Here is a 23,783-nt window from a genome sequence, read left to right on the forward strand (position 1 = left end):
TGTTAACATTTCTTTTTTCAAGTGTCTTGTTTGTCTTGCTCCGGGTGTGTTTTGTTCTCTTTTTGTTCTTATTTGTTTTGTTGTTCCAAAAAAAAGCATGCAGATGAAAAATATTTATGGTATGGAAAAACAGACTAATGCTGACTTAATTTTTTTCAATATTCTTTAATATTCATCTTCTTTCCCCTCCCTATACCCTTAAAAAACGTGCAACCACCTACAAATTCATTAACTACCCCTACCCACTGGTTCTGAGCAAATTTGGAAGGGCATACTGTGTTACATTATCAAAAAGTGACAATTAGCTATAAAGAACTATATATCTTTTTAATGATGAAAGGGTTATAATGAGAATTGATGAAATGAAATTAATGGTAATTTAAAATAATGTAGTCATTCTGATAATGATTGTGACAAGGTTGTAATAGTGCATTGCTGCTTTTGTACAAGCTGAAGGGGATTGACTTTTGTTGGTAGCCAAGAGGCTTTTCTTTGGGAGGCTACCATCAGTTGCATGTTTGTGGAAAAAATTTGATGCAAAAGTTGTGGAAATGATAAATGGCACAGCCAGAAGTAAGCTGAACAGTGACACTCATGACCAACTTTGGGAGCAAACTGTGGTGCAGTCATAGAAGTTATTACAATTGCATGTAAGTGGCTTTAAGAAGTGGTTGATTCTTGGTTTACAGGTCTTGCCACCATCAGTCAAGGCAGGATAACCTAAAGCTACCTCTTGCTTTTAAAAGTTTTTTTTCAGTATAAATTTAAAACTGCTCTGCTGATACTACTACAGAAAGTATTTTAAGCAAATCTGTTGCTTAACAATGGATTAAGAGTACCTAGTTACTATGATTCATCTGCAGGATAACTGGTAACTTTTTTACATAGTTCAAGTTTGACTAGCAAATATTTGTAGCTACTTTCTAGATACCCTGTTGTTAATATAGTTTGAAAGACCCCCAAGGCTGGGCTGCCATATGGGAGTGTCTATCACATTAGCTAGCGTTCCCAGCCCAGGCAGAACCAGAAAGCTGGCAGAGAAGCTTTTGTTGTATTGTTTTTTCTAACAGTTAAAAACTTCATTTTAATATAAGGCATAGCCTCAATTTTTAAAGGTTGAAATCCGCTCTGAATTTCATCTTACTCTGGTCAACTGTACGTCAGAAATCTATAGCCAAGCAAAATCCAAAATGCACCACTTAGCATGGGAAGAATACACCTTCTAGCCTGCTCTGTCCTTCCCAGCCCACAAAGGATGCAGAAGACTTGAAAACTTGATATTAGGGTAGTTCAACTTAGTTCTATCACACTGACTGTGGGCTCAATTAGGACAGGTACCAGAGCATCAGAAATACATTGGAGAACAGATGCAGGAGAAAATCAAATCAGTCAACCCAACAAAGTTTTTGCCTCGTTCCAGATTTTCTAAATGTGCCTACAGTCTTTAATCTTGTCTCACAGTTTGTATAGTCTGTCAGGTGAAAAACATCATCGGTAATCTTAAAAGCCATCACCCTGCAGGAAGTGAGTGCTGCATCCCAGCTTACACGCTCCAAATAAGCACAGATCCTGCAGCAGAAACAGTAAAACCAAGAGACCAGCCATCCCAGGATTTGAAGCCGCCTGGAGCACAAACAGGAATCAGTAGTTCAACAGAATGTGCTACAAAATAATGCGTTAAATTTTCTTGAGGATTTTTTGTTTGTTTCCTCTACCAGGAGTGACATAATTAAATTACAAGTAAGTGCCAGCAGAGTTTATGTTAGACTTTTATAAGATAAGCTGTTTTTTAGTGACAGGAGACAAAACTAAGGTTTGAATAAGAAGAAGTTTTTCTTTTTAATATAGTATGATGTAGCTTTTGTCCCAGAGATCAGTTCCTTTGGCAATATAGTAGCAATCTGTAGCTTTTTCTTTGTTTTCTTTTTAAAGTGGAAGTACCATACTTGGATATTTATAAAAAAAAAGGCCAATTACCTGATGTGAGAACTGGTCAATGTAAGGGGCAAAGGACAGGCTGAAGTGAGAAAATAACCTGTGGGATATTGTGGAATGGACAGAGTGATTAGATTCCACTGCTTTCAACAAGTTACTGCTCGTCGGCTGCAATGCAGTAATTGACCATGTGAATGTATTAAGTCTACCCCTGTTGGAGGGTAGAACGTGTTAATCTGAACTTCATGGAGTGGACTTGTGCCCTTAATCTAAATTATGTGAGTGGCAGAACTGACACGGATGCAGTACTGCATGCACTGTCTATAGAGAAATAGAGGGGTAGGAGCCAGATTGCATGTTCAGGTTTGTCTTGACAGGAAGCAGAAGAACGGAAAGTAAAATTCAGCTGTCCTGAGCTGTTCTGTTTTCAGTTTCAAAATACCATAAAAGTTTGCAAGACTAAGTTTTAAAGTCACTTAATACTTTTGCAGTTAAGTCCCGAGATTATGCAAGTGCGTATTCCAGATATGTCATTCAGAACTGTGGTTCTTTAGGTACCTATACTGAAGCATCTTGGGGAAAGAAAAAAAAAATCACCTGTGCCAGGATGGAAGGGTAAATGTGGCAGAATGCATGAGCTTGCTGCTCAAGTAGGGACCCAATTTTTTTCTCTTACACTGATTTAGCTCCATGCTTCAGAGTAACTGAGAGTGAAATCTGGCTCTGTGCCTTTTCAAAATGTATTGTAAATTCAGGAGTGATTTCCTAAGATTGCTTTCTGGGTGGGGAGGAGGTAATTTATTTTGCTTTGCTTTATCTTACACTTTATGTTTAAATAGTTATTGCCAATGTGAAGTTACTGACTGACATTCAAAACAATGAGACTATAGTTAGGCTAATGCCCAGCAGCCCTGTGGGCATGGTCCCTGTTAGCCCTAGAGCTCTGTGTCCAGTCTTGCTGCAAGCTGCTGCCTCTCACTTCCTCTGGTTGGCTTTTGAGTTGCACTGCTGTTATGAAATTGTACAGTCTCAGCCGATGGAAAATTTGAACAGAGGTGTGTATGTGCCTGTTTAAGTAAGTAGGGGAAGGGGTCCCAAAAGCAACGTGAGGATACATAAAAGGCATATTGCAGTTTATGATGTCTAGGTGCCCACCTGGAGAGGAGAGAGCTTAGGAACAAAATAAAAAGACTGAAATTCTCCTCAACTCTGAAATAAGGTAAGAGTATAGTAGTGGAAGGATTTAAATGGGGAGGGCAGCTGTTATAGCCCCCAGCTGTACATATTTTATCCTGAGGCACCATTTGGTTTAATAAAATTTAGATCTAAGGCTGTCCTTAACCTATCAGTTTCTTAAGACTTAATTATAAAGGTTATACTTTCAAAGGACAAAAGCATTATTCATTTGTCTGTTCATGTCTTCCAGGTTTATCTTGCAGATTATGGACTTTCCTACAGATATTGTCCCAATGGGAACCACAAACAGTATCAGGAAAATCCTAGGAAGGGCCATAATGGGACAATAGAGTTTACCAGCATAGATGCCCACAAGGGAGTAGGTAGGTTTCTTTTTCTTTTTTTTTTTTTTATTTCAGAGGAGTGATTACAGAATGAGTAATCAGGCTGTGTGAGCTGATGTATACAATAGAAGTAGTCTTGGGTATTGCTCAGGGTTGATCAGACCCTTGTGTGATGACCTCTTCTTGTACCTGGGAATGCTTCTCCGGGGCTGGTGGGGGAAGGGGGGCAGCTTGATTAAAACTGAAAGGCTGCTGCATGTATGGTGCTGGAAGGTGGACCCTAAGAAGAGCTTGCCATTAAACTTAATTGGTTCGTGTTGGGAGTAGTGGTTTGTGTTTGCTATACTCTGTAGAGGCAGAGGCAATATTTACTAATGTTGCATTGTCAAGGAAAAATGTTTTGAGTCTGCACTGTCCTTTAGGGAGAGCTGTGCCTGAGTGTCACCATCTGTGTTATGAGAGGATATTTCAAGATGACATTCCTTCTGCAAGGAGAAAAACCTTTTTGGAAGCCATAAAGTGTTAACTTTTTGAAATCTTTTTTCCAGTAACCTTTCATATATCTTACTTATTTAAACTCACTTTGATGGTATTGGAAACACATTTGCAGGTAAATTACATACATAGTCCTTTTATTGGATATTGATTGTACTGCCTTGCATTCCAAGGCAGACTTAATTCAACAATTCCCTAATTAGTTAAAGTCATAACCTATGTCTTGTATTCATTTACCATTAATTAAACCTTAGCTGTTTATTACACTGCAGTTCAAATCCAATAGCAGACCCATAGAGCCATGGAAAAGGGAATGGGAGGTCAATATCGAAAATATATGGTGCAGAGTCCCACTGATGGCTGCATTGTTCACAATCAATATGGTCAATGCAACACAACTTTCTTAGTTGCTATGTCAGCAAGACAAAAAGTCAATTCTAATGTTATGCTAGTGAAAAAAATGGTGATTATTGAAAAACTTCGACTCTTGCTATGAAACAGTGTTTTTGTTAACTTTTCTTTCCCGTATTCCCCCCTCTCCCCCCCACCAAGATCTTCTAAAACAAAAGGAATGGTTTTCTGCTGCCAGCTTTGATAGTATCATAGTGTCACAAGCGATAACTGTGGAAATTTGTGCTTGTTAATAGCTGCTGAACTGTTACCTTAAACTAATACTTTCTAATGAGTTTTAGTTGGCACAAACAACTGTATATTATTGCTTTTTCTATTAAAAGGACCATTGACCATGTAATGTAGAGGGTCTTGATAATTTGCCGGCGCTGTTAAAACCTGCAGTCGTTTAACTTTGGTCATTAGGAAAAATGAAATAAGACTGTCAAGTATTTGCTACTAAGACAATTGCACAATTTCACCTGCTAAAAAATATTCTGTGGTGAAGAGGGCATCTGTTTCAGACTCTTCTAGCCCTCCCAAGCATACAGTGTGTTTTCTGGAGATCTGGCTGGCTGCTTTCCCTGGTAGCGTGAGCAATGTGGCTGTGTACTAGTGTTTGATGTGGATGGTGTTTGAAGAACAGGTAGAAGCTGGAGTATTTGCGATTTGACAGTTGGATAGTTATAGCAGCTTGTTTCTCGTGGGCAGGTATCTGTTGATGGGCATGTGATTACAGGACAGATAATTCCTTTTATTTGAAAGTCTAGGGAAATTTTTCAACTTTCAACATTGTGCAAAAGGTGTGCACAATGCAAGTGTTAATTAAGTTGTTGTCTTCTGCAATCTGTGGGATAGATCACCCGGTCAAGTAGCTAAAGCCATGACAGAATGGGCAAAAAGCAGAGGACTCCAGAAAACAAAATATTCAGAAGGATAGCTTGGGTGAGCTTACCCCCATCTTACACTAGAAAATTTTTTGCTTGTTAGTAGCTGCAAACAGAAAATCCATGGATTTTTCTGATGCTTCTGCTGGAAAAGCCTGCAGAACACGATGTGATATCTGGTATGTTGCAGAGAATCCAAGCTATTCACATTGAATGCCTCAGCTCTGACTTTGTAACAGCCTGAATCCATTAAGGTCAAGTCACCAGTGTTTCCCATTTGCAGCAGGTCTGTCAGCATCCCAGGGATAATATGCATCTGCAGCGACTTCTGTTGGAGATTGCACAGGTCTGGATGGCAGAACACAGTGACTGGTTTCCCTCAAGTCATCTCTTGTGAGATTTAAATTTGTGGAGATGTTTCAGGATACTGAAAGACTTCCAACAGCTGGAGCAAAGGGCTGCTTTGCTCAACAATCTCTGTGCTCCCAACTCATGATTGAGTCTCGGCACAATCCCATGTACCAAGTGAGGTGGGGTGCGCTTATGAAAAGTGTTTGAAGACTAGCTTCACTGTTGGCAAATAAAAGCTGCATAGACAGCATTCATTCTGGTAGAGTATTTTTTTATTTAAATACTCTTGGAATATAGTTCTAATTGTTAAATGTTATTTTATATAAATGATGTCCTTTCCAGAGGTCATTTCCTGAACATACATGGCAACATAAATATCTCCAATCTCAGAAACCTTGACTATACCAGTCACTGTATTGAGCTAGACAAATGAGAACACTTTGACTTGCTCATAAAGGAGCTGCCTCAGTATATACACCTATTGGAGGTACATGCTGGAACTTACAACAAAATTACAAATTTGTTGCTTTCAAAAGTGGCTCTTGGCAATACTTGAAGCTGATAACCCCCTTGCATAAAGCCAATCAAATGCAACCGCTTCCCATTAATTTAAATCAACACTGGTGTTTCCCTAGTTGAATCGAGAGTTTAACCCAGCTGCATGCCTATTTATTCCCCAAACTATCTATGGAGTTCATCAGGTGTAGAGATTATGCAGTCCACAGAGATCCAGAAAGTTTCCTACTAGCGGCCACTGTGTGGTGACACTTCTGGGTGGTAGAATTAGTCCATATTCTTCTGACAGCTGATAAGGGCTGAGTTGAGTGTGCCATTTCTGTGGCAGCTGATGACAAATCACTGCCTTCAAACAACGTACTTTAGCATGTGCCAGTGTATGCTGGTGGTGCTGGTGGCTTTGACCTTGTTGCTGGAACTGAAAAGGAATTATCCCTGTGCTGGAAAATGATGGGAGCAGCTCCCCTGCCTCATGCCTCAGCATTTTGTGTTGGTTCTGGCTTTAGTTTGTGTGGCTCACCTGTGCTCTGCCCAGCGCATGTGGGCCCCACAGGCTGGCTCTTCTGTGCTGTAGTGCTGCCTGGAGGCTTCCAGACTTGTCGGGTGTCTGCAAGTATTCATCACAACCAGTTACATCCCCTGTCTGTGTCTTGGGTTCACTTTGAACCAAGTTGATACCCGAGTTGGCCTTTGCCATGTGATCTGACCCACACCATCAGCTTTTCTGTATGTGGTGGCTGGATCTCACTGCAACCAGCATGTGGGGTTTTTAAATTTAAAACCTTTCTATCTTGCAGCAAATTTCATGTAGCACAGCTGCACTATTAGTTTTAGTGTAGTATTTGAGTGTATTCATTATATTCATTTTTAAAGACCATACTGTATAAACAGTATTACATTTTTGTTTGTTGATTGATAATTAAAGAGAATTATATCTGCACCCAGTGTACATTTAAAAAATTGTTACATAGTTAGTGTTAGAAAGTAATATTTGGATCAATGTCTGCTATGGATTTTTGTAGATTTTCTACTCACTGAGGCATGCAGTCAATACCTAATTTCTCTGGAGATATACTGCGCTTAACATATTGAGTTTTTTTTAAATACTCCAGTCCTGTGCATTGAGTGCATAAGACCAGTTTTAATTTGCTATCATTGATGAACATAAGAATATGAACTGTCTATGTTGAATTCCCTCCAGCATATATTTGTGTTTGCCATCGATTTCAAGATGACTCTCCTCTTCCTTTTAACAATGGTTCACAGTAACTATTAGCAGTTTTGCCATCTCTCGCATTGGATAGAGGGCCTACCAAAATCCTTGCAGGTCTTCTATTTACATCTGGAATAGTAAAGGCTGCTTAAGACAGCGGTGGGACTTCTGACAGCCTTAAAGAGAAGTAGAATATCTGATGACGCTTGCCTCCTACTGGTTGTCACTTTTTGGTAGCTGGTGAATATGTTTTGCCTGAGCTGGTTTCATCAAGCAAAAGAGTGTGTGCCTGTTTTCATTTTCAGTATTAGGGGAAGGCAGTTCCAGCTATGTTTGATGTCTTTTTTTCAGCCAGTTCTTTGTGCCCCTCACACTGGGTTATTGCAACATGTGCTCCTGGAGGTCCAGCCAAATGCTTGTACACTGTTTGTACAGGGCAATGCAGGCATTGGGCTGATTGTAGGGAAGGCTCTGCAGTTCTTGTTCTTATTTTCCCCACTGGTCTGACAGAACTGTTGCAATTTGATATTAAGAACATAGCTCGATGCTTGTCCGTTTTTCTTTTTCTTTTATATGCGGGAGTTGACTAGAATATACACGGAGTTCCTTTTGTGAGGAAGGATGTGTAAGAATACAAACACCAATGCCTGGAAACACGCCCTTTCTAAGCCTGCATGGCTTCCAGAGAACAGAGCTCTAAATGGCTCTGGATCAAGAGGTTTATTTGGCATCTGTCCATGTATAGTTAGGATTCAGAGGGAGCCTGCTGGATTTTTTTGTTGGTCAAATGAATTATTGATTTGCTGTAGTTTGGTATGCCTTTCCCAAAGACTGTGTGCAGGACAAACTGTAAATCCTAAAAATAAAAGGAAAATATAACCGGTCTGGCAAAAAATGGGTGGAACTTTGCAGTGTAAAATAAGTAAAAAGATATTTTAGTTTCTGAGTGTTCGATTAGAAATATGCGCCCAGCAGAAGAAGGAGTAGGAGGTCATTGTAAGTGAAAGAAGAGGGGCTTTCGTGAAGATAAGATTGAACAGGTTCCTATAACCACCTCTGTAAGCTTATTGGGTCCTGCCAAGAATGTCCAGAAGTGGCAAAATAAGATGATGAGCCTCACAACTTTCTAGCAGAACTGATGAGTGTGGCTGGGAATTGGCTGTTTAATTTTGGCTGTTGTTGTTCTCTACGCCATGAGTTCAAAAAGTTAGTGAATCTCACAGCTGCTTGTCAGCCCCTACCTGTCAGCCCCTTACCTCTGTGATTTTTTTTCTGCCACACAGATGTGAAAGAAGAGTAAAACTTCCTGTCCCCACTCTCCTGCCACAAGTTCTCCTCGCTGCAAGCTTGGAACATTTTACTTCCAACCAGGTATCTGCACCTCTTGCCACCACTATTTTATCTCCCACTCAGATCTTGTGGTGAAGTTCCCTTGCATCTTCTAAACTTCCCACTGCATAAACGTCTCCCCACCAAATCAGGACCCCAGCCCTCTTCCTTTCAGCACATCCCATTCCACCATCCTGATGATTATGCATTCTCTCTTCATGTTTAGAGGAGAATCCTGCAGCTGGCTGTACTCTTCTATTATGGCTGCAGCAGAGCAAGTGGGGAAACAGGGAGGCTCTGCAGTTACACCCTGCTGGTCCGTGGGTGCATGTAACTGCTTGTTTGCAGGCTGCTGTGCACGTGCCTGCACCCGCACATTAGGCGGTTGTGATTGTCCAGGAAAGCTCTGCTGTTGTGAAGAGGTTTGAGGATCACAGTTTGGGAACTTCTGGCCTTTAAGACCTGCTGGCTCACTGTGTGCTCGTGAGTTTGGCTGCATCAGGACAGCAGCAGTAGCGTTGCTGTTTTTGTGGGCTTTGAAACGAGTTATCCAACTGCTGTGCTGGGACTGTATCCCATGACTGACAAGAGCAGTGCTGATGTTTGGGCTGGTTGCCAGCTTTGATGCTGCCTTTGAGAGGGCGCGAGTCCTCAGGACTGTGAGGCCAGTATTGTCAGCACGGCACCTCTGTGACTGCCCAAGGCGAGGTCAGTGCTGGAGAGTGACAGTTGTATCCCCCCTGGGAACAACTGCGGGAACTTCTGCCAGTGCTGCAGTATGTTTCGTGCCGATCAGCTGTATGAGCAGTTGAGTATAGCTGTAAGGTCCAAGTTTAGAAGAGAGCCCATAGCTGGCACCGGACAAGTGGCTTGTCGCCATGTCCCAGACTGAGTTCTCTGGAAGAGCTGTAGTACAGTTGTGGTGAGACCGTGTTTGTACTGGGTTTTTCCTTCCAGCGTTCTGTGGTGGTGGTTATTGTCAGTGAGTACTTCAGCAACATGCCAAGCTAATGGTGCAGAACTGTGTGTGAGGGGAAGGGAGGTTGTTCCTGGCCCCTGCTGACAGTTGCCCTGCCTGAAACTGGATAACTGTACAGAATGGCCTCCAAGCATTAACATTTATTGTAAATGTAACTCTATTTGTCTAACCTTTTCCCCGTAGCAACCCGCTCTATTCAGTTAGTCGCTATCCTGCTGCGGTGAACTCTCAGACTGACCAGTATCTTGGGGAAGCAATGCTTCATTAGCAGCCTTTTTTTTTGTCTTTTCCTTTCCCCTGCCTTTAATAGAGGCACTGATTTTTGACAAGTCTTGTATTTGCCTGGTTTTTTTATCATCTCAATCTTGAACTAAGAAGTTATATCACTTTTAGTTCATCTATTAAAACATTGTGATGATATATTTTTAACATAATTATATTTCTCCATGGTCATGTTAACACTCCTTTCCTTTATGGGCTTTTGGATTAATGACTGTGGTATGAGTTATATTTGTTTGTGAATTAACATTAATTTGTATGCTGTAATGCCAGTGAGAATTGGAGGTTCTACTGCATGTAGATGCAATATGAGCAACTAAAATGATCCTTTTAATGAAAAGCTTCCAATCTAAAGAAACACTAATGGTGAAATTATAATGTAACAGTGCTAATTAAAAATAATAGAAGAACATTTCATATGTCACTCGTTAGTCTCCTAGATCTTTGCAAAGGCTTGAGAAAGTTAGCTTAACAAGAGCCGTAAAGGAAAACTCCCATTTTTACATGAGTTTCAGATGAGTTCCTGGGAGCGGTGTAGTTTTGAGAGCATATTGTGGCCAGTGTGATGTCATTTATGATCTATTTTGAAATAGTAATCTGAATATAAATTTGGGCTCAGATAGCTGCCAAATTCAGTATACAGTGATACATAATGTATTTTCTTCTCAGAGTGAATTGCTTCAGTTATGTTGTTCTGAGTTATCGTTGAATCCTGTGCCTGCATGTTGAGTATATGGTTGTGGTGTATATAAAACTTGTTGTGGCCTGACTGATTTCATTGACAGGTTGTTAATTCATTAACTTCAGTGGAGTTGTTCCTGATTTATCTTGGCAGGACTGAGGACAGAATCAGGCCTTAAATCTTCAAATTAAAAAATGAAACTATAAAAATACTGTGAAATAAAATGTCACCAACATGTTCTCATTAAATAGTATTTCATCTGAGACTAAGATAATAATAAAAAAAATCCTGGTGAATAGAAACGCAGAACCCAAATATCTATTATAGAAAAAAAAAAAGTTTTTAGTCTACAGAGAAGTAAAGAGAATTTGATTTAAATAAGTACTATTTTGAATGTATGCTCTTGTAGCAGTGACAAGTTATCAAGCAGAATTGTTTTATTTTTTCATGGCTATCACATTTAAAATGAAGCCAGATTGACTTCTCTCAGTTGATGTTTATCAAGAATTCTTGTAAACGTCAATTGTATTAGCAGATTTATTTTTACAAGTAAACATATAGCAGAAACTTATGTATTGGTGCTTTCTTTGAGGTGAAAATTAATTATTCCATTGTTCATAGATAATATTAATTCATTAAAGATTAGATAGTTGAATACTTTTTAAATAAGAATGTAAATGATTTAAGTTAGCATCTCTAATACAAAGGTGGCAAAAGAGCAGACAAAGTATAGGCTAGTACAGTCAAATAATCAAACGCTGACATTTTCATGTGGTTCTATGAAAAACACATGTAAATGTCTTTATGTAGTAACGCTTGCAGTGACCTGGGAGATAAAGTGATATGGGAGTTTACCATCTCTCTGTAAAACATTTCCCCTTTTATTTTTTAGTGATGTATGGCTTCGTTACATGTACTTTTTTTTTTTTTTTTTTTTTTCTTCCCTAGCTGACTACTTGTTACAGTAAAGTCTTACTTGCACCTATCTCCCTATTTTTGAAGGCTTTGCTCTAGTATTAGTCAGTAAATGGCTGGAAGATATCTGCATGTGAGTGAGAGGGTAATTAGTGATGGTCAAACTGTTAACTGCAAAGTAAACTCTACCCTCTGGGGGGACAGTTTTGTCAGAAAATGAGTTGTCCTAGGCGAGCTTCTGAAATCTGTTTGACTTAGCGTAGTTTACAGATTCATATCAATTAGTCCCTCAATGGAAAAAAGTGGTCCATTGTTATTTTGACAGTTTTTCTCAGAATGCCACTTTCTGTAGCCCATCTTACACAAGCAGGTGCCAGAAAAGCATTGTGTGAAAACTGGAGGATCTGCAATCAAAATTGCTGAATTATATGGTTATAATCTGGAATTGCCAGAATGGAAAAAGGAGTTGAGAACACATGTGTATGAATGGAGTTGTTCCACAGTTAACAGGAGATTTATGGCTGAAGAAATCACTACAGAACAGCAAGTGGTAGAGATTGTGTTTTTATTTTAATATGAGAGCCAAGTCTTGCATTAGGACGTTGCTGAATCTAGTGCAGAAAATAAATGACACCCAAGGGATAGTGTAGCATTCTGTTAGATTGGAGGGCCTTCAACAATCCCGTAGTCTAATAGCAGTTAAGATAAAGAATGTATAAGAACTAATCTTCTGCTTTTACAATAATGTGTGTACGGTAACAAGAAACAGTTATGATGTGTTGGCACCATAGCTTTTAGCAGATGACTTTTTAAATTAAAAGATAAGTTTGCTGAGTGACTTCCTGGAATTTATTTAATGAAGGCCCATAAAATATGATATCTGTTTACAGCTGAATTAACAGCACTACGCTCAACTACTAGTCTTTATGCTAGACAAAAAGTACAAAACCTGCAATCTTCTTTCCTTCCTGGAAAGTGCAAAATCATTTTGGAAAAGCATAAATTTAACTTCTACATCTGCCAATCTTTAATCATGATTGACAATTTCTGTTTCTGCAGATTCCATGTGATCTTGACTTGCAAACTATAGGCTGCAAGTCAAAAGCATATGAAGAAGTATTGCAGCAGTCCTGCTTGTTTAGTTTTTTCAAGTTTGGTTTCCTCTGAAGAGCAGCAAGCAATAGCAGCTCTCTTAGTATTGCGCTTTTTTCCCCTCTTTCTTTTGGAACAGTCAATCTATAGATGAACTTCAGTTTCCTGGTTTTCTCCATATAATGTTTGGAGATGGGGTTAATTTTTGATGGAGTTATATCTATTGTATTTGTATTCTGTTGCTGGTATATCTGTTTGGGGTACACAGAGTGAGAGTAAATCTGTGAAATAACTTCCTTTCTGGAAGCAGTAGTGGTAAGTTTACACAGGACTTGCTAAACGGCAAGTGTATTTTAGCTTGTGCTACGACTCTCTAAACAAACAGTTTGTGGTACCGCTAAGCAGATGGTTTTGGTGTATAAATGTACACTAGATGGCAGTTTTGTCATATCTTCCAAGTTCAAATAGCTCTGTAGGAGAACAGGAAAGGCCATCAGTGTTTAGTCTGCACTCACAGGGTCCCTGCATGACCAATGTGGACCCCATGGACTTCCTGGAACATGTGTTAGCAATTTAGCAGCAGACATTTATTTCTTTGTTTTACTGCTTGGCTCTTTGAGAAAGTGTTGGTACTCAGTTATGGGCTGTCTGGATCATGTCAGAGGCCATGGGGATCAAGTCCATGTGACAGGCCAGACTGAGGAAGGATGAAGTTGGAGGAGGTGAGGAAACTGACCCTTACTTCAACAGTAACAAGTCACTGCCTGTCTGTGGACTGTGGCCAAATGCCGGGGCGTTTTAGGTCTAATACAGCTGAATAAACAAAACACTTTGCCCATTTGGCTTTTTCATATTTCATCAACACTAGTTCAATCAAAGTCTTTTCTATTTCCTAAGAAGAGGTTCTTATTCTTCATCTTTTTCTTTTTTTTCTCTTCCGCACTCCCTCCCCCCATTTTAGCCCCATCCAGACGAGGTGACCTTGAAATCCTTGGCTACTGCATGCTGCAATGGTTATGTGGGAAGCTGCCCTGGGAACAGAACCTGAAGGACCCTGAGGCTGTCCAGGCTGCGAAAACAAAGTAAAAAATAAGACACCACACACATGTACACCTCTGCACATGTATACCACCCTAGAACCCTGCAACGTCCTCATCACTTTACAAAACAGGTCTGAAAATGACAGCTTCACATGCTGTAGGATAGCATCTTTTGAGAAAACTAAAACAATTTTCCTTAATTAACAGGGATGTTAGAAGCGGTTTAAAATGTGAACTCTTATGTGCATATATACCCTCTTCCACATGTTTATGTATGTACTGCTGTACAGAGATGATAAATTCAAACGCACAGTACACACATTTTTTGTGCTGTGTATTTTTTAAACTTTTTTTTTTTCCTTAAAGAAAACATTTGTGAATTAGTGCAGGCCTTACTGCACATACATAAGGTTGCTCTGTGTGTCCATTAAACTTCATGGGTGCTTTGTAGAGACTATAGTGCAAATATCTCTTGAAAGTTTTTCCACATGTGCATTCAATTTATTTAACTTTCTGTATGATCCTATTTTTCAGATGTTTTTCTGTAGGTTTTTAATGTTATATAAGCCTACTGCCATTACAAACAATTAAATACCAAAATATTAAGGAACTTGATTAAAATCTTTCCTTTTTCCCAGCATGACTCATTTAGAGCTTACTAAAGCAACAGAGTGTATTAGTGTTTTCTTTCTCTGCTTTCACAGTTGGGACTTGAGAGAGTTAATTGCATGTGGTACAGTGTAGCCTGTAGAAGCCTATACAGAAGAGCAGTTACCCATAAATGTAACATCACAATTGGAGAAGGCAGCAAACTTTTAAGTAGGGCAAGTCACAACAGAGGTACACAATAGGGATACCTGATCTGCAGAAATCAATCTGCAAATGCAGTGTGGCATCGGCTCTCAACAGAGAAAAAGGTTAGCCTGCAGACTGTGGATAATACAGATTGCATCTGTAAATGTTGACATCGTATGTTATGTTTAATATTTCTCCTTTAGAAGTTCTGATCATTACACAACCCCCTGCAAGGTAACACTTATACAATTCAATGTTAAATCAATTTAATCAATCAAGCTGCTTCACTAATTCTTCTCTTGTGGTTAACCCTTAGATTGCTAGCATTTTCAGGATGCCAAGCAAACAGATGCTTCAAGGAAATGCACAGAAAATGATACAGATTCCATTTATCAGAAATATCCTATTAGTCTAAGGAATTACATTCTTGATATTGGGTAACTCGCTCAGGTCACCCCCTTTTATTTATCTTAATTTTCAGTGCCTATACTGTTTTCAAAGGCCAGAAATAGACATCTGGGTATATGTGTGTATCCAGTTGCTTGTAAGTTAATAAGTATGTTAAGCAGCAGAGCTGAATTGCTTGTGAGTGTGCCAGTCCTTGGCTGCAGCCTGTGATGGTGAGGAAGAAGGAACTGGCCCCGGAAGGTGGGGTGCAGCTGGAAGGCAGCAGCTGGAGCAGAAACTCCAACCCTCATCCTCTCATCTCTTCACTACCAGCTTATAGTCTTTTATACCCAGTAATGCTGGGGCAATGAGGCAACTCTGCCAAAGCTCTGGCCACTGGTAAGGGGATGCTGAAGGACTGCTGGTATGTTTTAATTTTGAAATGTTTGTGCCATGCCATAACTGGAGGAGAGACTCCATCAGAATTGGAATTTAAGATAGATTACAGGAATGTTTATGTGTATATGTTTCATTTCCCTTATTTCTGATACTAAACAAAAAATCACTGAATTGAAGGTTATTCGTTTGCGTACCCTAACTTTATGCATTTGAGAACATATCCTATTACTGGTGGAGCTTTATGGGTCCTTTAAACAAAACAACAAAAAATTGATTCTTTAACAATATTAACAGCTAGACCGAACTAATGGATTTCACTTACTCAGGGCAAGGGGGCTTGTGCAGCTGCAGGTTCCTACAGGTGCTAGGAAATCATCCTGGTTCATGCCTGCATGAAGATCAGAGCCGGCCTTACTTCATCTGATTTTAGGGTGTCATCAGTTCTGAGCTCCAGCGTCCTTTGGTATTTATGTGTCTGGATAGACAGAAAGTACACCTGTGGCCCCTGCCTTTCAGTTTATGAAGTGCATGGGACTTTAGGTCATTTAACCTCCCTCTCCCCTTTTGTCCCTGCTGTGCCTGCCTGTAATTTTGACAGCCATCACCCAGCTGCCCGTGAGCTACATGGCAAAAAGAACCTGATGCTAAGCTACTAGTAGGCAGGCCAGAACTGCTTCATAAATTCCGAAATACAAATATTAATCATTAAGCTGAAATCAGAACAAGCCATTTCATTTCAAAGGACTTTTCTTTTGCAAAGAAAAACTTAAAGTGCAGTCTTAGCTGAAAGCCTGGTCTTGGTGCAATTGGCAGTCTCCAAAGAGTTAAAAATGTAGCTGGTAAGAAAAGATTTTGTTTTAAAAGCAGTCCTGTGAATCATTAGCTATCCCGGAGGTCCACTCCCTTTGGAATTGAGACTTGCTGTCTTCCTAAATCCCAGTTGAAGAATCACCTGCTCCAAAACCACATTAAATTGTTGCACTCTCATGTTTTTTCAGACTTATGGATGAGCTCCCAGATTCAGTGATGGAATGGGATTCTTCTGGAAGCAGCTGTAGTAAGTGTACTTGCACTATGTAACGCATAGCTGTTCAGCCTGTTAACAAGAAATACTTAAATCTCTTACTCTGTTTGGGGAAGCGGAAGATAAGTAAAAGTAACACAAATTTAACAAAGTCGTTAAGAATTAAATGCAACTGCTAAGTTTTGCACCTTAAGGCAGATGCCTTCACCGGGCCTGAGCCCGTGCAGTGTGATGGGGCTCAGGTCTAAGGGCAAACTATAGTGTGCAAACAGAAGTCATCTTTGAATTAACCCCTTGAAGTCAAGCCTGTATGAAAATACAGTGGATAATACCCTTATGCATACCTATCCCACAGAATAATTCAATCTGCAATATCTGCATTTAGCTGATAATGCAGTAGTTCTGTAATACTCAATAATTAGGTGATACGTCATGCTCGTTAATTCAGGGTGTGATTTAATTGAACTAATATTTCTGACTTCAGTGGAACTGGATCAGGCCCTTCATGTACAAGCTTATTATATTTTCATCACTTTTAGCTCAAAGGCTTGTTTGCTGCAAGGGCAGAAAGTAAACTTCTGGATGCTGTCGGATGCTGGTCACTGTAATAAATGATTCTTGATGCTCACTGATACAGGATACTCGGGATACCTCATGCTTTTATTGCAGGAACTCTTTTTTCTGCTGCTTTCCTGCATTATCCCATAAACAAGCACTAAGTAGATGAAACAGACATTGAGGGCTAAATTTTCAACCCTGGTGTGTGGTAGCATAAAAATCTTGATCGGTCTCATCTGTGATGTATGCCACATAGTGACATAAGGGATCTTAGCCGTATGTAATCCAAGGTGTTAGGAAGCAGTGACTATCTTAGCAACAGAAGTAGCTGTTAGTATGGCAACAGTAGGCAACTGCCTACAAGAGGTTTAGTGCTTAGTATTCAGACTTTAAAAAAGCAAATGAATGGACGGTTTGTCTTGTCATATGTATGTTTCTTCACCGAAATACAAAAGTAAGCCAGGGAAAACACCAAACTTCCTTCAAAGGTCAGTATCTATTTCTGATTTATTCACTTATTTTCATAGCATTTAGGTATTGGAATTATTGGAATGCATTATGTATTACATAGAATATATTCGTGACATGTATACATATTTAATAAATATTTACTCCTGGGATTTTACCAGATGCTAATCTGGTGTAGTACTCCAGTTTTAGGATGCACTTGGGTCTTCAATTGAAAAGTTTTATCCCCCTCATACGTTTTTCCTAACAGCATTATTTCTGCCCATTCAGTGGTTTCCCTGCTTCTAGAACCAATCAATAATGATAGCAAAATAATACTGCTCTTAAGACTGGTTTAGGATGCAATCTCAAAACCAATATTTGCCCAAGTATTACAGGTGAAAAAGGAAAAAAAAAAAAGATGCTTTTTCCCAAAGCATTGAAAATATAACATCTGTGCAGATTAAAATAATGTTGTTGAGAGTAGTTAGTATTTAAAGGGGTATTATGATCTGTCAAATAGAAAATGCTTCTATCAATATTTGTCGATAAAGTATTTTGATTAATTTTTATACTTAGCTAGCTTTTGGTACTGCACAAATTAGTGCATGTCTGTAATGAGAGACAGCACTTAAGGGTTTGCTTGTTTATCCAAGTCAATCTTTTCCTTTTCTCATCTCAAAAGGACAAGATATTGTCAGTTCTGTGTTTTGAGTGTGTCTTCAGCTAAAATTGTGTCATCTCGTCTGGCAATGTTGTATTGGCATCCATTTTGGAATTAAATTCTTTCTGAAGTTCTAGGTCTACACCAAGTGAAATTTGCATTAAAATATGCTCTACAGGTGAAGTATCCAAGTTTTTGGCATGTGTTTGTGGCTTAGCTTATGATGAGAAGCCAAAGTATCAAGTGCTCAAGAAAATCCTGCTGGATGGACTGGAGTCAAGTGGAACTCGCTACGATGGCCCTCTGGAATTTTCCGCTGCAGCGTGCACACGAAACCACCGTGCTGCCAAAACATCAAAAGTAAGACAGACAGTTCTGATTTTATTTCTGACATCTTCTGCTTGGTTGTTGCCTTTTCTTTTGTAGAAGAGGAAATAGTCTCATTTTGAGATCTAAAACTGACACAGCAGTTCTTTTGCCTTAAATACACCATGTTTGTTAATTCCTGTTTCCCCTGCCTTTGCTAAAAAGTGGGATGTCAACCCTTAAGGAGGAAGAACTGTCATGAGTCCTTTTGACCTACAGCCTCTCACTTCAAAGTGGTAGGTCTGAGGAGAATGATTTACTTTCAGGATAATGGGGAAGTCAAGGACTTTGTTCACTAACATCTTGAAGACGAGCCTGAATGCCAGGTTTTTCCTTCGTTCCAGATTAAAAGCAAAGTTACCTTTATTAGTGAAAGCATTTAATTCATTTTCTCGCTTTCAAACTGTTCTTTGTCATTTGCCTTTATACTCCTGCAGCCACTAATGTGGAGGAGTTATTATTCTGGGATTTATCAGTGTTACTGGCACACGGTGCTATGTGATGCGCTAACACAGAATTTTAAAAGTGACAGCTATTGTGTTGTATTCTCCTATTTCACTTTTAAGTCTGAAACTATACAGCTAATAAACCCATGTTTTGATAAGTGGAGATTGAGGCAATTAGCAGTCTTACTGGACTCACTGTGAAATGTCAGTCTTCCCACAGCTCTGCCTCGAAACTCCCCGTATGCAAAAGCCCCATTTCTGTCCCTGGTGCCTGTGGAATAAGGCAGGGTCAGGGTACCATTCATTTTTAATATTTCTGGTGAACTTTGGACCGTCGTAAGTGTACGTGAGCCAAGAATGCAGGATGCAAACTAATGTGACTGATAGGCTGCTAGATGAATGGTGATTCAAGTATCAGTGCACAGATGGTTCTGATTTGCTGAGTTTTGTAGCTGCTGCAACTGAAGACATAAAATATCCTTCTAGTCATAAATTAGCTCTTTGGAAGCAAAACCTTGGCACCAGAGCTTTACAACCTTCAATTAGTAGGGAAAGAAGTATTTGAATGACTGTGGTATTGACATCTGTAGGCCTGCATAGTAATCATTCCTAATAGAAGAGAATATCTGTTTGAGGGGGTTTTGCATGGCTAATTAACCACCAGTGAGAATATGTAATTTTTTCATGATCTCCTGATTGTCACCTTTCTCTCATGATACAATTACATTTTATTGTAGCAAGTGCCTCACAAACCAATTGTCAGCACTATTTACGTATTATGGAAGGCAGAACAAAAGTTCATGTTTAATAAAAAGGCGCTGGGTTTTGATCTTGGTAATTACAGATACTTATTTTAGCAATTTTATTGACTTTACTGTTTTTATCACACTTTTTCTTCTAACCAGCCCAAAAGCTATTTCAGTGACAGTACTTATTTTGCTATGATGGTGACCGCTTTTTCCTCACTAATTTGAACAGCTTTTTTTAACTTTGTACTGTTTTCTGAACTGAATTGAAATACGAGTTAGCTGTTAACTGATCTCCAGCTGATCTTGTTGGATCTCTGGTTGACAAGAGTCTTTGATTTCTTAGACTCAGATACTGAATAGTAAATCTATTTTCTTCTTCTTCTTGCCTGGCCTAAGACTTGACAGTATACTGGCATAAAAGATGATCCTGACCTTCCAAGCTGTAAAAGCTGCTGTAGCACTTGCTATTTGCAAGTGCACAACCCCACTGAAAAATCCATGAATGAGGAGTGTCAGTTATCGCCACTCTCGTGCCGTAGGACTAAGCAGAATTGGTTTTGATGGCCAAGAACAAGATCAGAGAGAGAGAGAGCATGTCTGCATATTACTAAATCTTGGCACCTGTCATCACTTTTTCAGAGAAATTTTTAGCGTTGTCTTGCTTCTTGAACAGTAAGAATATGAGCACTGCTCCCATGATCACCTATTTTTTACTTATGTTTCTTCAGCCAGTTCTGCTGCTTATGTGCACACGTTCCCTGTAATAATCGCTGCAAAACAGCTGCAGAAAGGAAATTTCTAGGGTTATTCAAAGGAGTTAAGGAGTACTTAAATAGAAGTAGAGAGAGCAGGTAATGGAACTCTCTGTAAATGTACTGCTATTTTCAGAAAATCTGATTTTTCAGCCCGTGGTTAGCAGCTGTGGAGGACATTCAAGGCCTGGTGCACTTTGGTGTTACAGTCCTGACAAAGTGTTCGATGACAGACAGGCACTTCCCACTGCATCTCCTCACGGCACTGTCAGTAGTTATTCTAGGTCTGGATCTTTTCATCTCTGTATTCCCTTTCCACCTCTCCTTTTATTCACCAAATACTTCTCCCATTAAAGAGGCAACCTGAGAATAGTGGGAGCCACTACAAACAAGCCACTGTCTCCTCACTTCTTGCTTATAAGCAGAATCTGACTCCACGTGACCTGTTTGATTCCACCTGTACCAGTTTGGTACACAGGAAAGAGGGGGGTTTGCGTTAATTCCTTTCTGAATTAACTACTTCTGAATTACTACTGAAGACCAGTAGACACCCGTAAGTACCAGCCAGGGGCTCCTGTAACACTAGCTCCTTGAAGCTTCGTGATGTGAAGAGGAATTGCTACGGAATGTGAATTTGAAGATGTGGGTCCCTGCATAGTACTAATCTTGCAATGACATAAAAAGCGTAACAGTGGCTTTGAATTGAACATCCTGGTTCTTTGTTTCAATTCCACAACTAACAGAGGTGATAAAATATTGTGTTGATTCTCAAATTTGCTTACCCCAGTTTTTAGCACTGGATAACTATTTTCAGCTTTTTCACCTGCACTACAGCCAAAGTGCTAGTGGTAGGGCCAAATGAAGTATGGCGAGGCTAGCTGATGACTTGCTAGGCTTTGTAGATTTTATATTAAATAATTACATCACTGTAGTTTTTTCATCGTATGGAATATGGTAATTGTTAGGCATAAAAGTAAGTATTTTCACAAGTGCTGCTAAGTCCGGTTTTGAAAGCGATGCAGTCAGTTAAGGCATGCGTACGTTGTGCAGATGGCAGAGTTCGCTGCGTGGCGCTGTGCGGTGCTGTGCAGTGCTGTGGTGCAGAGAAAACAGCTCGGGCCCCCGCACTGGGGTAAGCACTGAGCCTCCCCCGTGCAGCTCCACTTCTCAGGGCTCTCAAGAGTGTTACCTCCTGAGGCAGACTGACTGAAACTACTTGGCGTCGCTGTTCAGAACAGATACACCTTTACCTTTCTAAGCATTAGTAATTTTCACAGAACTTAACTATGGATTACATTCTTAAAAGGTGTTTTGGTTTAAACAATGTACGAAGTGCCTCCTGGCAATTTCAGCAGTATTTAGTTTGTGCAGTTTCTATCTCCTGTATTTAATTTGCAGTATAAAAAAGCAGCCCATTATTTCTTTTTTAGCTGCTATATTCAGATGCAGCTGCTGCGTAGAGGACCATATGCAAACATTACAGTTACAGAGTTATTAGTGTGCCAGAAGTACCAAAGGCATGTGGCATACAGCCTGTGTTTGGGCTACATTTGTCTTCCAAGTTACAAAAGCCAAACCCAGACATCATTTGATACGTAATGCTTGGAGCAGCGCTGTAAAAAACTTGCATTAACTCATGCAACTACTCCCCGTGTATTGCCTGTTTACCTTTTAGAAGACTGTAAAAGAATATAAGCCTTAACACTTACATTAGATTACCAGAGTCACAAGACTCGGTGATTATCTTCCTTGAGAGTTTGGCATTTGACTCGGTCCAGTGATACGAAATGCACTCGGCTCTACTTGTAATGAAACAAACAGTGACTTACTGGCATCATTCCCGCTACAGGTTATTAGTGAACGTTTTGAAATGTGTAACTGAAGTTAATTTTATAGGATACTTCCCAAATACAGCACAGCTCTAACTTTGTACTGTTTGAAGATGACATTTATTAATAATTAAAATGCTGAAAACAATTCTTTTGAGAAACATAAAAGCTTACTCTCATTCTCTGCTCTCTGTACTGGAGATGGAACATTTTTCTTCTTGAAATACTTTTTTTAACTGAACAAAATTGCTCATTGTACATCAACAGGTTTGCATACCAAAGCCTATGCCAAAACCAGTTCAGCAGAAGCAAAAGAAGGCAGAAGGTGAAGAATACATCTGTCACAACAATGCCTGTACCAGGGCCACAGGCAAACAACTCCAAGATGAAGAAAAGCCAAGTAAATTAAACAGGATGCTTCCCCACACGGAGCCTCAGCAGGTGAGGGCCGGGCACTGCAGGAACGCATGGCACCTCCTGGGAGTTTGCTCTCTTAGCTCACCGTCTGCCTTTTGAAAAAAGCAAACACTACCTCACAAACTCCAAAGCTGGCATGTGCTTACGGGCTCCTATTACTCCAAACATAAAACTCAACGAGTTTCTTGTAAGAGCAGGGAGCAAGTGCAAAGAGGGCACTGCCCTTTCCTGCCTCAGACTTGACAGGCCCACCTATCGCGACGGTACCTGTGATTATCTTGAACGTTACTGGTTTCTCTGCAGCATCCCAGCTTACTGTCTCTCCATTAACAGGTTCACTTCCCGAAGCCTTCACCAAAACCACTGCAACAGAAGCCAAGCAAGGTGGAAGAGGAAGGACACACCTGCCTCAGCAGGCCCCGCGCTCGGGTAACCCGCCGGCAGCTCCAGCCACAAGAGAAGCCCATTGACTTTTACACTGCGGTTCAGGAGCCCGACCGCCCACAAAAGGTGAGGCTGGTGTTACATGAGAAGAGTCCTGGCACCCTGTGAAAGCATCAGCTTTCCCAAGAAGAAGTTTTTTAAAAAAACAAAGCCTGAACTAAGTGTATGCAGACTAGATGCTTGCGGGCTCATGGTCTTAGCAAACCAGCACTTCAGGTTCTTTACGGTTTAGCAGTAAAGCCCTGCGTTTTGAGTACAGCACTGGTGGGCAGATCAGTGTTGGGAAATGACAACTCCGTTTGTGCACCCCACTGTTTTCCTGGTAGAAACTTAACTTCAGTAGTTTCCTTTCCTACGTAGTGGGAAATAGCAGTCTTTAATTATAAAGTTCTTAAATTCTCACTTTTTAATCTGAAGATTTCAATAGTTAAATCATTTCAAATATTATTGGTAATTTACTGCATAAAAGGGCTGAATGAATGTATTCAGTCTTACTCTTCAACTGTACATTAAAAAATAGATGAAAAAATTAATCAAGGTTTTAGTAAAAATAATGCAGAATAAAATACATCTTAGTAATCACTCTGTGCTCCTTTTCTGTGGAGTTTTAAGTGTGTTTCAACAAAGAGATTCTACCCTGTTTTTCTTTCATATAAAAAAATAACTCTGTAAATGAGGACAATTTCTAATAAACACAAAAACGCAACTTTAAAGACAGCTTTATAATTAATCCAAAATTCTTTGATTCAAGCAGTCTGCTGATCACTGCCTGGAGACTCCGGTACAAGCTAGGAGAGTGAAGCAGAAAAAGCACAGCTGTACCTGAGAGCATCAGGCAGTAAAGTGGTGAACAGAACAATTTTTGGTGATGTTTGGCTGACGG

At 39.9% G+C, this 23,783-nt stretch overlaps 1 protein-coding gene and 1 long non-coding RNA gene across 3 annotated transcripts in view; one reads left to right on the forward strand and one right to left on the reverse strand.

The window, feature by feature from the left end:
• The window catches only part of VRK2 (VRK serine/threonine kinase 2), a 46,622-nt gene that overhangs the window by 19,741 nt on the left and 3,098 nt on the right, over nucleotides 1-23,783 (forward strand). For both annotated transcript variants that reach the window (XM_080407928.1, XM_080407927.1), the window contains 6 exons: nucleotides 3,362-3,494; nucleotides 13,545-13,665; nucleotides 16,203-16,261; nucleotides 18,076-18,257; nucleotides 22,307-22,480; nucleotides 22,790-22,966. In XM_080407928.1, coding sequence (XP_080264054.1) covers nucleotides 3,362-3,494; nucleotides 13,545-13,665; nucleotides 16,203-16,261; nucleotides 18,076-18,257; nucleotides 22,307-22,480; nucleotides 22,790-22,966 — 846 coding nt within the window. The remainder of the gene's footprint in view (nucleotides 1-3,361; nucleotides 3,495-13,544; nucleotides 13,666-16,202; nucleotides 16,262-18,075; nucleotides 18,258-22,306; nucleotides 22,481-22,789; nucleotides 22,967-23,783) is intronic.
• LOC308071873 lies at nucleotides 13,533-22,847 on the reverse strand. Its single transcript, XR_013931348.1, has 4 exons — nucleotides 22,724-22,847; nucleotides 21,920-22,012; nucleotides 14,481-16,300; nucleotides 13,533-13,652 (listed from the first exon to the last, which is right to left on the reverse strand). It is a non-coding gene; the product is annotated as an uncharacterized lncRNA (long non-coding RNA).

Source organism: Falco punctatus, assembly GCF_963210335.1.
Source record: "Falco punctatus genome assembly, chromosome: 12".
NCBI lineage: Eukaryota > Metazoa > Chordata > Aves > Falconiformes > Falconidae > Falco > Falco punctatus.